General features: G+C 40.6%; 1 protein-coding gene across 1 annotated transcript in view; it reads left to right on the top strand.

Moving 5' to 3' along the window:
- The window catches only part of ptprt (protein tyrosine phosphatase receptor type T), a 336,883-nt gene that overhangs the window by 164,095 nt on the left and 156,053 nt on the right, over positions 1-16,735 (top strand). Inside the window, exons 9-11 of the mRNA XM_084543813.1 lie at positions 274-389; positions 548-728; positions 13,100-13,209. Coding sequence (XP_084399939.1) covers positions 274-389; positions 548-728; positions 13,100-13,209 — 407 coding nt within the window. The remainder of the gene's footprint in view (positions 1-273; positions 390-547; positions 729-13,099; positions 13,210-16,735) is intronic.

Raw genomic sequence — 16,735 nt, 5'->3', positions numbered from 1 at the left:
TGGTTTGGGTTTAAACGTTTTAGACGTGCATAGCAGAATACTGGTAATGCAAATGAACAGTTCTGCAGTATCTGGTTATCACAATGGTGACAGCGTATAAAGAAAAACACGTAACTTGGAGTTCAAAAGTTTATGCCCTCACAATCTTCCATTTGTCTTAGTTTAGCCTCTTGTATGAGGATAGAATCAGCGGCTCAACAACGTGTCCTTGCATGAGGTTGCTGTCTCAGTGGAAGAACTAACTTTTGTTTTGTCCATCTCTCTGTCACCCAGATCCTGTCCACGGTCCCCAAAACGTCAACGTGGTGGATGTCAGGGCCCGTCAGCTGACTATACAATGGGAGACTTTTGGGTATGCCGTGACACGCTGCCACAGCTACAACCTGACGGTACGTTCAGTCCGAACTTGTGCAGTGAATTCATATATTTCCACTAGGCAACTCCGTCAGCGTTGCTAGTGTATGACATGAAGGTAGCTCTGCATCAGTCATGATTGTTTTTAACCAAATTACTGTGCAGTAAATGTCATTATCCACTGTCTCTCCAGGTGCAGTACCAGTATGTGTTCAACCAGCAGGAGTTCGTAGCTGAGGAGCAGATCGAGACGTCGTCGCATTACACTCTGAGGGGACTGAGGCCCTTTGTCACAGTCAGGCTGCGGCTCGTCCTGGCCAACCCCGAGGGCAGCAAGGAGAGTGAAGAGATAGTCAAACAGACGGAGGAGGACGGTGAGAAAAAGAACCATTTGCCCAAATGTATTTAAAAGGTTGAACAGCAAACTTTACAGTGCCGTATCGATCCAACGTAACAACACACTTCATGGAATGTCTATTGCAGCAACTTGGTGTCAGAGGTCAGCCTCTCCCTGGAGAAACCTTCTGGCTCACAGAATATGATTCATTATAGGTTTTTGACAGTTGAAATAAAAAGAAGTGGCCACCTATGGACTTCTCCAACAGAAACTGCATGATAAGACAACAGCCCAACCCATGCTGTGTGGTTGACAGGTGAATCTGGGTACAGCAACGTAAAAATGTTAGAGCGATAATTACTTAGCACACCGTACGAAGACACGAGAAACTTCTCTAGCAGTTTACGCCATTTAACTTGGGGAAAAAGTGGAAGATGAAATGTGGAAACTTAGTAACTGCATATATAGTTTGAATTGTTTTTGAATGGTCCTGCAATTATTGGAGTAACTCCACTGATTTTGCAAAAGAATTACACATTATTCATTATGTTTTGTTATTTATTATTACACAAGACAGGAGTGGTTCCTCTATTGAGGCCTACCACAGAGATTGTGGAAGTGCTGGCCCCTATTAGGAAAATATAACTCTGATTATTGAAATTACTACAAATTTCAGTTTAGATCCTAAATCTTTGTCAGTTGCATGCCCCTGCATTGTGACTGTTCACAGAGATGTCACACAACTGGGCAGCAGTAACTAATTAGAGTAATGCACAAGGCTGCCTTAAGGGAATAGAGCAGCTATGAAAGTCCAATTAGATCTATACTTGCAGAAGTTTGAGTTCGGCAACATCCAAAGTTGGACTAATCAAAACATCCCTGTCTTTTTGCTGTACCCTTAAGCAGTGTTTGTGCATCAAATATGAATGCAATCCAGCAGCGTCGATTATTTCTAAACAACCACATTTTAAAGGCCTGTTTCCTTTCCAGAGGGCTCCGTGTTCTACTAATTCAGAACAGAGTGTAAGCCCCCACCGCAGCTAGCAATAATTCATCGGCGCTTCACATTTCTCTCAACAACATGCCTGCAATAAACTGGAATAGCTCAACTCCATTAGAGCAATGCCTGATAAGCAGGATAAAACCGTTGTTCTAATGATCTCAAATCTCTCATCTCTCTCCCAGCCTCCTCGGGGCTCGCTGTTCTTCTACTGATCTCATAACTAATATTCTCTGAATTTAGCTTCTGGGGAACATCACATCTCAGCCTGAAAATCCTACCTTTGCAAGCCCAACCCACACACATACTGTGAGTTGCCCGAACACTTCAAAAACCACTAACATGACTGGGGAGTAGCAATGGCTTTGGGGGGTAGGAAAAAAAAGCCTTAATTGTTTTGTTCTTAATTGTTTTTTATTTAACCATCGTTAATCTCCTGGTTGTAATTCAGTAATTAGGGAACAGAACAGCAATTGTTCACACGGAGGCTAATTGCTGTTTGGACGGTGATGCCTTTATAGAGCTGGGGCTCCTGCAGCAGCTTCCCTTTCCCACATACACTCATATGCAAACATATATGGCCTTCCCTTTCTTTCCAATCTTGTTGATAAAAAAATCACCTTAACCTACGTTTAGGGAAAAAATTAGGGGTTTGCAATTAAGACATGAAATTAGTTTTCTCTCGTTCACAAGGACTCATCTTTCCTAGTCTATAATAGTAATCTCAAAACGAAAGCTTTTCAGGTTTTAATCATGTCCTCCTTAATTGGTTTACCGACTAAATTTACAGCAAATTAACATGCACGCACACACACCTTACCCGCTACATACTATCATGAACGCTTCGGCTATCTCACTGTGAGACAACCAGCGTTAGTTCCTTGGTTTCATGCAGCTTGGAAGTTAAAGAGATGACACGTTTATTTGGAAATTGACTACAAAAGCTAATCACCTCACGGATTCTAGTGGAAGTTCACATGTCTAAAGAAATTAAAAGTCAGAGTAAAGATAACAATGTGAGATTATTTTTATTTCCGACTTGAGCCCGCACACTTATATGCAAACGCACATTTTAAAATAGTTGTAGTACTAGTAGTTTTTCACGACAAATACATCAGTCAAATAAAGAGAGTACTACAGAGAGTATTTCAAGAATGAGAACAATGAAAAAAAAAGTTTTCTTTTGGTCAACAAAATTAAACCGTATTCACCGTATTTATTTATTCATGAGGTCCTGCCTCAAGTGGAGGAGTTCAAGTATCTCGGGGGAGCGAGAGGGTAAAAGGGAGCGAGAGATCGACAGGCGGATCGGAGCGGCATCTGCAGTGATGCGGATGCTTAACCGGTCGGTCGTGGTGAAGAGAGAGCTAAGCCGAAAGTCGAAGCTCTCAATTTACCGGTCGATCTACGTTCCAATCCTCACCTATGGTCATGAACTTTGGGTAATGACCGAAAGAACAAGATCGCGAATATAAGCGGCCGAAATGAGTTTCCTTCGTAGGGTGGCCGGGCTCAGCCTTAGAAATAGGGTTAGGAGCTCGGACATACGGGAGGAGCTCAGAGTAGAGCCGCTGCTCCTCCACGTCGAGAGGAGTCAGTTGAGGTGGCTAGGGCATCTGGTAAGGATGCCTCCCGGACGCCTCCCGGGAGAGGTGTTTCGGGCATGTCCCACCGGTAGGAGACCTCGGGGCTGACCCAGGACACGATGGAGGGATTATATCTCTCGTCTGGCCTGGGAACGCCTGGGGGTTCCTCCGGAGGAGCTGGCTGAAGTGGCTGGGGAGAGGGTTGTCTGGGATTCCCTGCTGAAGCTGTTGCCCCCGCGACCCGGACCCGGATAAGCGGAAGACGACGAGTACCAGTAGTATTTAATCATCCACATATTTCTTAAGTGAGATTTAGGCCAAAAGTCAATAATAATTAATAATTAAACCAATAAAAATAGTGTATTAGCTAAGTTTTCATCGTTTGGTACAAATACTCAGGACATCATAGTGTCATCAGAGGGTGGAGGTACACTACCTATGTTAATGCATGGCTGAAGAAACAGAGGTTGGGAACTGAAAGCAAAACAAAACCTTCACAAAGAAGAAACAAAAGCAGTCAACTTACAAGAGGAATATGGAGAAAGTGCATAAGGATTTAATATTCGATGAGCTCCTAATTATTTTTTCAGTCAATCAGTGTTCATGCTGCCTGGAAATAAGCACAAAGAAATGAACGCAGCAATGGCCACACAACTACGACAACGCACACAGGATAGACTGATCAGTCGGCTATGTCAGAACTTGTTCTGAAAAGGTCTTTCCAACTGCCATTAGGTTAATTAACCCAGTGGCAAAAAAGACTAAAAACAGTACTGTGTTTCCAAATCTTATCATTTTCGATAACTCTTCCTCATTTTAAAATGTGCGTCAGTATACGTCATGGCTGACCTGCATGCCTCCTGCTTATTAAAATGTTCCTCCACTGCCCAAAATATATCTTGTTCAGACACCAATTTAAATAATTGAACTACTTCCATTAATGCAAAACACATTGCATGTTCAGTTATCGTGTTTTTCTAGTTTTTTATTCCCAAACTAAGTTGAAGCAATTTTTTTTGAACCACCTAAACTGAGTGTTTGATCGACTTTTCCAAATATGCATCTGAAAACGTTATGGAGATGCATCACAAATGAGATCTTACTGGCTCTGAGAGACCGTGTGAATAAGTAAACAGCCCCTTTTCTGCTGACATCTCCACAGAAGGGAATAAGCCTTATAACCATATTACACAAACAGACACTTGCCTCAGAGACAAATGTCATGTCCACTTATTGTACACAGCAACCCATTAAGCTAACCATGAAGCACCTATCTGTCAGGTAGCTGTCAGGTCAGCTCAGTGCAAATGCTTCACTGCCAGGCCTCTTCTACATCAAAGGTGTACCAGTGAAGGTCATTAAAGCTGTTCCACCCTTAAACTGTCCTTGTCAGATACTATGCAAGTATTTTGGATTAGAAAACATATTGTCCCAAGTATTCCTTGTATGTACTGATTTAATCATTTATCACTAAAATACTCTGAGACAAAGAATTAAAAACCTCATAATTCCAATAACTGCTGCATGGACTTAAATTGGCATCGTATTGACATTATTTCATTACTCTTACTTATTCATTGGGATTAAGCTAAAACCGACAGCTGGCCGTTTGCCATTGCCGGGCAGTCGATAAGCGTATAGTTTAGGCCTATAGTTTTGGCTGCATGTCCTTTACAGTTGCCACCAGTCTGACTTCTGGTTGTGGTTTTCAGTCAGTTCAGCGTGTTGAATCAGCTACAGAGCGCATCACTAAGCGAGATCACTTTGATCGGCTGTTCAGTTTAGGGAACAAGATGAGTACGAAAGTAAGCGGTAAAGTCAAAAGTGCACACAGACGGCCCTTCCCATTTTTCATCGTCATAAATCTGAATGGATCTGAATATTAAATTACACAAATATTGGCACAATAATATGTAGAATGAATAAACTGTAAACCAACTGATCAGGATGATTCAGGAGAGGCCAGCTCTGTACAACGGTTTGAGGCTCTGTCTAGCCACCTTCCTAGCTAGTCATAGCTCTTCCAGTTTCCAGACTACTGCTGTCTGCTGCTGTGGAGAGTTCAAGTGCGACTTTTTAGTCTTTTTCTTAAAAAAGCTAAACTACTGCATACAGTTTATAGCAGAGGAGCCTAATACGTTGCCATTAAAAAAAAAAACAACAAAAAAAACATTTTAGATGGTAGGCTAGCTCACAAGCCAAAAAAGTGTGAGCACTCCCAGTTTACAAGATAAATATGTTTTGTTGTGAAATGAGCTACTACCTCAAATATTAGTGCCTCTAGTTGTTTTTATCTGTCAGGCTAGACATCCTGTCACATGCTTAAGTGCTTCTCGGATAAAAACAGCAGATATGAAATACACTAATCTCAAATCCCTGTGTTTACGTCCTCGTGAGTACTCAAAACACTGTTAAGAAAGAAAAGAAGGATCTCCTCATTCAAAGATTTAATTATCCTTTTATCATCAGCGTGCAGGATCACAGTAAAAACAACAATAAGAAACATCAGCTTTGTGATTTTTTTTGTTTTATTCTCAATAGCTGTCACATTTAAAGAAGGCAATTTAACAAGGTCATTTGCGGTTTTGGAAGGGCACTTATTATTTTGTTTTTTTAGTCATTTTAATAAAGTTTTGTTTGTATAAGTCATCTTAAACCCACACAGGGGAAAACATTTTAATTGGAATAAATAAAAAAAAAAAGATTTACTATTACAGCACTGATGCCTCACAGAAAGAAGGTCACCGGTTCGAATCCATGGGCCGGCTGGCCTTTCTGTGTGGAGTTTTCATGTTCTCCCTGTGTCTGCGTGGGTTCTCTCCGGGTACTCCGGCTTCCTCCCACCATCCAAAAACATGCTCATTAGGTTAATTGGTGATTCTAAATTGGCCGTAGGTGTGAATGTGAGTGTGAATGGTTGTCTGTCTCTCTGTGTTAGCCCTTGGATAGACTGGCGACCTGTCCAGGGTGTACCCCTGCCTCTCGCCCGATGACAGCTGGGATAGGCTCCAGTTGACCCCGCGACCCTTAACAGGAATAAGCAGGCATAGAAGATGAATGAATGAATGAATGATTTACTATTACTGACAAAGCCTTTTTGTTGCTGATCTGTGGTGCGCTTCTTTAGGAATAAAAAACTAAGTTCAGGTTAAACAACTTAAATGTTTTCCACCTTAATAGTTCAAATGTCTTGGACGCTTCAAGTAACAACATTTGTTGTTGTCAGTTCATCGGTATTCTTATGTGATTATGGAAACAAATATTTTGTGAAAGAGCGATTTTAGATGTTAAAAGGATTTTAACAACTAACACAAATATAATCGGTATATCACAGTATGAAATTTAATCCTCCCGCCGGCTTGTTTTTCATCAAGATGTGTTTATATGTTCCGGGGGAAGATTAACCTCCGCAGTGAGGAAATCTTGAACAATTACTTTATTCATGCACCATGGATTTCTTATGTTATGACATATGAGACTGGAGGAGACATTTCATCCAAAAATGAGATTTGAAAAGAGAAAGAATCATTCGTCTGCAATGGCTGATGACACTGTACAAAAGTAGATGTTAGGCTTTTATATAGCAGACAACAGCAAAACACAAGTCTCACACAATAACTTCACAACAGTCAAACCCATTTGGGAAAGCATGGCAAATCATAAACATTATTACTGTGTTTAGGTTGTTCTGACTATTTATGGAGTGCAACTGTTCCCTCGGGAACACTTCCTGTCATGCAAAATAGAGTTCAAACTTGTATTTTGAACTGAATTAAAGTCATCCTGCTGCAGAATGTTCACTCCTATCTTAAATATATGCAGTGCAAATAATCCAGAAATCACTAATGAGCATCAGTTTTTAAATTGCAAATAGCTGCTGCAAAGCCCTAAACACTAACAAGGAAAAAACTCTGAAATTTCCATATAAACAACCAGGTCTGTAGCTTGGTGTAACAAAGAGAGTCAGAGACATGAAAGCCAGACAGGAAACGTGGATTCATTTCATGCAAGTAAGGATAATTTGAACTGAACTGAGAATACAAGGAAGGGTAAGCAACAGAAAACTAGGTACAAAATAAAAAAGAATACGAGAGGGTGAGAGACAGAAGCACACATATAGATGAGAGAACTGCCAGCATAATAAAACGGGGCATTCATTGTGCAGCACGATGGAAGTTAATCAAGTTATGATTAATGTGTTACAGCTGCCGTTATCTTTTCAGTGAAGCCTGTTTTCTTCTGTCTCAGTCCCTAAGGTGCACAGGAACACACACACACACACACACACCCACACACACACACACACACACACACTCAGCACATACATGGTTACATCGTATGAGTCATGCACTCACTGGAACGCAGATGTCATTGTACACACTGTGAGTCATAGATGGTTCTCACTCGCTCTTACGACCACAAAAGCACCACCCAAGATATTCAGGTACGCTGTGCCTCACAAAAAAGATGACAGTCCACACTCACACATGCAGACACACAGGAGTGAGTGATAAGGTGATGAATAAAATGGCAGCATCTAATTGCATTTCTTTGTTAGGGTAATTTGATATGCTCCACGGGTTGGGGCCTTAATCAACACCTTGGAATTACTAATCAAAATATTCTTCTGCTAGTCTTCCAGTGTGTGTGTTTGTGTGTTGATGGTTGTCTTTTTATGTAGGAGCCTCTGTATTTGTGACAAGGTGGTTCGTGCGGGGACGATTTGGGGGAATTAATGTTTTCCGTATTGTCCATCATTTATTTATTCGATACAGTGTGTTGGGTTGTGTAGGTGTGCAAAAGACCAAAACACTCACAGGTGAGCACAGGGCCATGACACACCGAGGCGACAGTCGGGCCTTTTGCCTGTGCCACGTGGTGTGTGATCCTAGATTTCGCGGTGTGGCACCCTATCAACGGGTTTTTCCGACATTCAGCATGTTGAGTAAACTCTAGTCTAAACTGTAGACCAACTGATTGGCAGGATTCAAGAAAGGCCACTTCTGCACAGTGATTTGTAGCTCTTTTTAGCATCATAGCCTCCCAGCAGCTAATAGTTGCTCTTCTGGTTTCCCCTTGTCCTGGTAAGTCTTCTGCTTCCTTCAGTACAGAGAAAGATTCTGTTGAGAAACTAAGAGCATTTATGGTTTTATTGCAGGAACGGAGATGGTGAGAGATGGTAAGGGACCCAGAGCCTGCTGTGTCTCTGTTGATACAGAGCATTAGATGTTCCTATATAGGTCCATCTAAACCATAGGAAGGACAAGGTTCAACAATACCATATAAGGAGTTGCTTGTCACTAGATATGGTTACTAGCAGTTAATCAAGTCCTCCTATCTAGTATATCCTGACAGTTATGGCATGTGCATGAAAACAATCACACAGTGCCAGGTGTACCCTGCCTCTGCAGGATCCCACAGTGCTACGCTCACCTAAAAGAGAGTACAAAGGTTCTATGGGATTATATAGAAACCCTTCTGAATGAAGAATACACACTACTGCCACCTGCTGGTACGAAGAGCTTTGTCCTCAGTGCATATTGTGGCGCATTGGATGTAGTCATCGTGATGTATTCAAGTGCAATTTTTTGATCCATACACATGAGATGTGAGGCAGTCGGCCTTCATTGCCGGCAGTTCTTTGATGTCTTTTTGTAGTCAGTACAATTGTCCACTAAGACATTTTGTCAACATTTAATTGAAATTGTCACTGAATGGTTAAACCAACAAGAGGTTTGGTTAATAGTGTGAACTCCACATGGCTGGCTGGTCAGTTGAGCTAAAAAATGTAAGCAGCTGTTGAAATGTTTTGAAAAGGCATTAGATGGGTAAAAATGTAAACGAAATAAATTCAGTTTCCAAATAACATCCGGCCTTACACATAATAACAGAACAGCTGCTTTGTTCTGTGTGGCCATGTCACAGTTTCGTCGCTTGAGCAGAAGCACAAGGGCTTTGAAACTCTGCGCACTGGAGGTTGTCCCAAGGCTCTTTGATGTGTTAACGAAACATGGATGATGGCACCCAATTCTCGAGCGTAAAAGGAAATGCTGTGGCACATCCATCTTCTCTATTAGATTCAATTTGTGGCTGTAAACGGCCTGAACTTTCGATGTTTTCGAAAAAGCTTTCTTTCAGATGGGGCACATCAGGCTAAGGGAGCAATAAAAGCATCTTGCTATTGTCTGACTCATTTCTGTGTTGCATTGCAGACATTTAGCTGACACTCCAATCCACAAAGACGGCAAAATAAGCTTTACTTCCTCCATCACCAACGTTATACACACACAATAGAAAACAGGGCATTCTAACAGACTGCAGTCAGCTGTCCCTCCTGGCGCTGTTTCTTTTTCCTTAAGGTTTAAAACAATTCACACCCCTCAGCTATGTAGCTATGTGTTCATGTTCCTGGTGCTCGGAGTGGAAGTGTTGTGCATGTGCTTTTGTGTGTGACACGGTATAACTTTGTGTGGATTTGTGAGTTCAACTGTTGACAGCTTCACTTTCAGACGAGGTGTCTGACACCTCTTCTCTGTCTGCATACTTTGATAAAGATGTGTGAAAGCTCGTCTCCAAAAGCACACTCCTGTTACTAGGTAGATTTTACTATATTGAGTGCAGTAGTAACCTGTCTGGCCCATGACGTCTGTATGACTGGCTACGTTTCCATGAACAATATTTGGTCAGCCTGATCATCATCAACAGTTCTGATTAGTGTTTCCATGGACGCTAAAAATGATATGATAAGATATATGTGGTTACATGCCCCAAAATAACAATCTAAATAGAACTTAAAAAATAAAAAATAAAAAAAATGTGCAAGGGGATACTGCCCTTTGATTGCCAACACTGACTTCATTAAATAGAAAATGAGGACCAGGATGGATCCACATTTTCAACGTAGCTGCCCGCACTGATTCTGGTTTCCTTCGTCTTTTTGAGATGCAACCCATGTGCAAAACATATTGTATTCATTCCACCAAGAGAGATTGTCTATTTTGAATGAGGTGGCTACATGAAGTAATTCTTTTTCTGATTGGGCTATTATTGCTGACCCAGGCTGATATCTATGTAAACCATGGCCTGTCTATTAAAGATGGATGCCATGACAGCTCCTTAAAAGCGAAGCCAAAGCAAGTAGAGCTCCCCCTGGTGGCTGGCTGCAGTATATATCATAACCCCGCCTCCTCCATGTTAGTGGATGGGACTTGCGGATGTGACAACAGTTGCCATGCCACACGCTCCATAAAGTGTTCCTGCCGAGAGAGTAGTAAAAAAATTAATAAATAAATAAGTGCAGTGTATAATCCAACATTTCTTTGTAACTGGTGGTGGTAGAGCAGAGCACAGTATTAATCAAACGAAAACGCGAGTGAGTCTGGCAATAGTGTGGGCAGGTCATCAATAACCTGGCTCCGCTCCCGGACCGTACTGCATAGACTCTGTCTCCAAACTTGCAAGATGGCGCCGCCGGCATCGTCAGGATACTAGCGTGGCCAGTGGAAGGGAGTGGAGATGTGTGAGACATTTTTTATACAGTCTATGATGTAAACGTAGTCAATAAGAGGAGAGTCACTTCTCAGTGACCCCACAGGAAGGTATTTACCCATCCCCAGGTTGTCTTTGCAATAATAATAAGAATAGAAAAAAGCCTTTACAAGAGTCTGTACCAAAAATGGATGCTGGCACTTATTATACCCCCAGTTCACTAAGTGTACTAAAACAATATATTTGCTAACTATATTCCCAAATTTATGATGACCAGAATGAATCCTCTTTCAAACAGACATACGTTCAGACATAACAAAGGAGTGTTGATCGTAGATGGGTTGTTATAGTGATTCTGGAACACTGCTGTGCTGGAGTCGCTTTCCGCCAAATAACCACACAGTGACAACAAAGCAGGCCATCTTGAGACTGAGAAATCTGTTAGGTTTCAACACAGTCTCCTGACCTGAGTCAGACTGATCATGTGTTTCAAGTGAAGAACAGAATGGATTCCAAATCTCTATTTGATGATTGGACTCTATTTAGAGCAAATGATTTGCCATCAGATATTAAACACAAAACGTCCATTAACTCCATTGTTATGTTTGATTAAATTACATGTTTCCCAATAATGGTGAGACTGAAAAAATATTAATTTTGTTCCTGAGTTATATTTAAGCTTGGAGTTGGCACTTGAAAGTACAAGTGATTGTTTAATTTTAATTACCGTTGCTTGATTGAAGAGCTGCCACAACAGACAAAAAGTGTCGTTATTAAAAAATACAAGACATTGCACTGACCCTCCCAAAACTGAAAATCAGAGCATCACTGCATTAGGTGAAAGTTTTCCACTTACTGGAGACAGTTGGTCCATTGACATTGAATTAGTAATTGACTTTGTAAGCTAATAGATTTTTTTATTTGAAGTTTGCTGTTTAAATGAGTTTGATTTGAACGTAAGATTCCCAGCGGTGAGTCAGAAAATCTGCCCGTAGCCCTAGAAAATCACCGCGGCTGCCGTGGTTTTGTCTCAGCAGTCGTTCCATTATTCACCAACTACAGGGCTGCTTCGAGATTTATCTCTACATGACATTATTACAACTTGTCTGTCTCCTGTTCCACTTAAAATGAGACTGGTTTAATTTTAGAAATTACAGCCGAGCGCCACAATAGTACAGCAATACCTGAAAGTCATGGCTTGTGGTTAAATTTATCTTAACATCCATTTTGTATTATCAAAAAGCTGATTAGGAGTGCAGTGGAGGCTCTGATGGACTTTTGCTGCTGCGCACATCAGGGAATTACCTTTATAACGCAGCTGTGATAACAAAAAAAGAAAAGAAATCTACAACGAAATATCACACTGAATACTTGCTACCTTCATCAGCAAATTTTGTACGTTATTTAATTTTTGGAAAGTGTCTCTGAGTTCTGTTCTTGTCCATCAAATGTATTATCAAATAACTTTCAGCCTTTCAGAATATAAGGCACATTATGAAGTGTATTTAATTGTTGGAAATGTCCTCTTTAATAAAATATTCTGAATGAAACAGCAGGTCTCAATTTGCCTCATGGGAGAAAAAGGCGTATAATTAGATTTTTGGGTAACTTAATATTTCTAGGTTCCCAGATATTTGAAACTTTGGCTTAAATAACAGAATTAAATGTCAAAAAAGGAGTGAAATTTAATCAACGTATCCTACCTCCTTTATTGTTTTTTTTTCTTTTCCTCTCTTTCCTCTCTTTATTCCTTTATGCAGTTCTTTTATTCACCCTTGCTTTTAATATTTTCATTTTCTTGTGGTTTGTATGCAGACTTCAGTATTAGTATCAGGGAGTAATATGTTTATTTTGTACTGGAGGATGATTAAACATATTATTCTGTTTTTATTTTGTGTCCAATGGCTGCACAAGGTTAATTAAAAGCTGGTGTGGAATCTAGATGCCTTCATTCACACTTCATTGCTTTAAGATCTTTGACTGAGGTTGGTAAAGTAGAGCAGGCGAATGTGAGTAAATCATTAGCACTTTTATTCTGAGACCATTCTGGAGCAACCATAAATAAATGTGATTGTTGCCGAGATTGTTGGCAGCTTCCCCTGGCCTCTACACTGTTTCATACTTGTGTCTCAGAGTTGGATTTGGCAGGAAGTCTGTTTTAGACTACTGAAACAGACTTGTGTTATGACACAACCTGTCAATTCACTTCTCTAGTGTACAATTATTCTCAGCACAATGGTATGAATATGATGATTTGAATACAGACTGTAAATATGAGCGCTTCAAAAATGTCAAAATATATTATTACAAATTGTGTTTATGCCGTCTTTGCAGTGCCTGGCTCGGTGCCTATGGAGTCTCTGCAGAACACCCCATACGAAGAGAAGATCTTCATGCAGTGGAAAGCCCCCAATGAGACCAACGGGGTCATCACACTGTACGAGGTCAGTCAGACACTTAAAACATACCGTTACTGATAATCCAGTGGTGACTTTATAAGGTTGTGGTACAGATTAGGGTTAAAATCCACACTGGAAGACGACTCATTTACATGCAGTATGCATGGACAATATGCTGCAGTCCAATAAAAGCTTGTCTTTTTTAATTAATAAGGTTCAAGTGTGTCATAAACATCGGTTAACTTTCAGTGCTGGAGTTGTGTTGTTGTATTAGGGGTGTGACACACCAGGATGGCCATTTAGTCAGACCCCAGTCAGGCTGGTGAGAGACATCGCTCTGACTGTATGTTTGGCTTAGCGTACCAGTGCACGAGAAAGGAAGCGGTGCACCCAATTAACTGTAATAGCTAACAGTAGCATTTCCTCTCCTGGCTGTGGTCTTTGCGGTTTTGTGTCAAGAGCAACTTTTTTTTTTGCCCAGTCACGCACATTGCAGCTGTTTCTTTGATGTTGGTTTGGTGCGTCTGGGCCTTACATGACATTGCATTACATTGACAGACAACTGCATAAAAAAAGCAGCCAGATAACTATTGTTCATGGTTTTTAACATGAAGTTTGGTTTCCTCCTTCAAGTCATCTTTTCATTTGAAAAAAAATTAATTGTTAGACTTTGCTTTTCAGCATTGATTAAACTTAATGAACTATATTTTTTACACTTTGATAAATTTCATTAGATTTTTTTCTCAATTCTATTCATGTCCTTTAAGAACATAAAAAGTAAGAACTGGATGAATACTGTCCTCTAATAGACTATGCTATTTCTCTAAAAACGAAAATGAATGCAAACCCCGACTTATCTCCAGCTTTGTCTATACTCTTGGTTTTGAAAAGTCAAAAGTCAAATGCTGAACAGATATCCATCGAACTCAATGTTATAAATGTGTCAAATGTCTCATTAAAGGCCAGCTTGAAGTGTATACGAAGTATGCTGACAAGCGTGCGCAAAATAAAAGAAGAAATTGCTTTCAAACGGACATCTTTATGGATTGAAACCACTGGCTTGTGGCAGCCTGTGAAGCCAAGTGTTGCAGGTTTGATCCCAGGTTTGATGCTGATCTCGAGTCTCATTTCACCTCAGCTGGCCTTTCAGCAGCTCTCTGCTTTATTCCAACCGCACCAGAAACTAGAGTCTGCCTGTGTGTCCTGAATAGAGGCAGAGAGACATGAGTGGAAGGAAAAAGAAAGAGATCTTTGTGTTTTCATCCACAGACATTATCATTTGCACGTAACTTTACAAAAATACATGGCACTGATAATTGTAGAAAGAAATGGAGGTTTGAAAGGAGAGCAGAGAGCGCAGGGTACTACTTGAAGAGCATTTTCAAGAATGATACTTAAAACCAAGTGAACAAGGTGAAAATGAGACTCATAGTTCATCACTCATGGATGTGGTTAAAGTTTTGTGCGGGCCAGGTAAGTTCACTTGACCAAACTGCAGAAACCACTTACGAATGAGAACACTGTCATTGTTGTAACAGGTATGAAAAAAGTGAGTAGGCTGTAGTAATAAGAGTTCCTTTATTGCCACCTCGTTGGGCGTATACCAAACATATAAGCAGCCTCAGATAAGTCCAGATACTACAACAATTGAATTTAAAGGAAATCTAATGGAAACCATGTGAGACTTCCTTTAAAGCTATGAAGCAGAGGGTACATGAACAATGGTGTTGTATTTATCATATGAAATCTAGGCTGTCATATTAGTATCAATGACTGAGTTGCTTCCAGGAACTGATGTAAAATTAGACATGAGCAGTAATTCAGAAATGCATGTGAAATGAAAAATGAGGCAGGAACTCTAGAGCTTGGACCTGAAGAGTAGGTAGAGGTAGAAGAGAGATGTATCCCTTGACGGTCCTTGAGACAATGTTTGGGAGTGAGTGAGACAGAGAGACGTGGGTGTATACTGTGTGTGTGTGTGTGTGACGGTTTATTCGGGTTGAAGTTGAGTTGAGCCCTCGATCTAATGAATTATTGACCCATTCGCTGTCTCCTGTCTGCCTCTTATATCACTGCATCGAGGAGCTACCCCACACCAAGACTTGGCAGAGCTATTAGTGTGTGTGTGTGTATATATATATATATATATATATATATATATATATATGAAAGGTAGTGAGAGAGTGAAGTACCAAGAAATAGAAGGTGTGTTCTTGAAGGTTTGAGTCTTTCAGAGTGTGTGAGAGAAAGTGTGTAAGAAAGTGAGCAGTAGCAAGACACTGAGTGAGTGTACTCTTACACTAGTCAGTGTGTGAGTGTGTGACAGAGAGTGTATGTATGCAGTTTCTGTTCATTCTATTAAATTTAGGAAACACCTACGTTCTTATCTATTGTAGTCGAAAACAGCCATATTTCCAAACTAATTTGCATTTAATACATAAACTGCAAACATTTCTGACTTCTCATTTAGAGCATTAAATGTCAGTAAAGTGTGATTATCAGCAAAGTCTCCAATATGAGAAACTGCAAACAGAAGTGAGGGTTAGATCAGGCTGAGAACAATTGTCCCTTCGTTGGCTTTCTGATCACCTACCAGATTGCTCTATGTTTTGAAGCTCCAGTTTTCTATGTCACTGTTGCTAGGTAAAGACTAATAAAGACTAATAATTTTTCCAGTATCAACAATCTCGCCTCCATGTTACCTCTGGATGCCTGCATTGCTATTGTTTGTCTGACCTAGCAACAGTGACATAGGAAGTCGAGTGTCTAGTCTAGTTGATGCAGACACAGAATGCCAACAAAGGTTGAAAAATAGTCAACAAAGAGAGAAGACATGTAGTCATACTTAGAAAACCTCCCAAACATACCGCTCTTGATTTAGTGTTTTGACAGAAGTTGATGCATTAAGGTCCATCAGAGCCAAAGATGTTTTGTAGCTATCAGCACTTTGCATTTTAAAGCACTTCCCCATGGGTTTCACCTTTCAGACCTAGTGGCTACGTCCAGTTTTTGTAAATAGTACCATGTAGAGCAGCGGCCCCCAACCACAGAGCCTCCGACCAGTGTCTTCGGTCCACTCTGAAAGAATAAAAACTTTCTTTATCTGTTATTTTATCCACTGTCACAGTCTGCTGAGTGTTTTATTTTGGAAAAATGATCAGCTCATCTACCCGCCACTTCCGTCTGTGCTGGTTTTAAGCCTGGTGGATGGATCCGTCAAGTGAACCCCGGCCAAAATGAGCAAAAAGCAAAAGCCTCTGCAGAGCCTCTTTGAAAAGAGGGAAATGAATCATGATGACAGCAGAAGACTCCAAGAGTGCCAACAAAAAGAAAGCTGCATTTCAAAGAAAATACCAGGAGTCCTACGTGAACTACTATTGCAACAGGTGATTCACATGCTCCAACTCCGCACTGTGTAATTGGCTTTGCTGTGATTTGTGAGGGATTTGCACTGGCTTCCGTGTGAACACCTGTAAGCTGTAAGGATTCACCCGGACAGGTAGTTTGTCTTCAGTGGAATACAATTACTGCCTAATTGATTTTTAGACTAATCATTTCAGCTCTAGACAGA

This window comes from Chelon labrosus, assembly GCF_963514085.1.
Source record: "Chelon labrosus genome assembly, chromosome: 4".
Classification (NCBI taxonomy): Eukaryota; Metazoa; Chordata; class Actinopteri; order Mugiliformes; family Mugilidae; genus Chelon; species Chelon labrosus.
The sequence above is the reverse complement of the archived record's forward strand: the minus strand, read 5'-3'. Positions and strand labels throughout refer to the sequence as shown.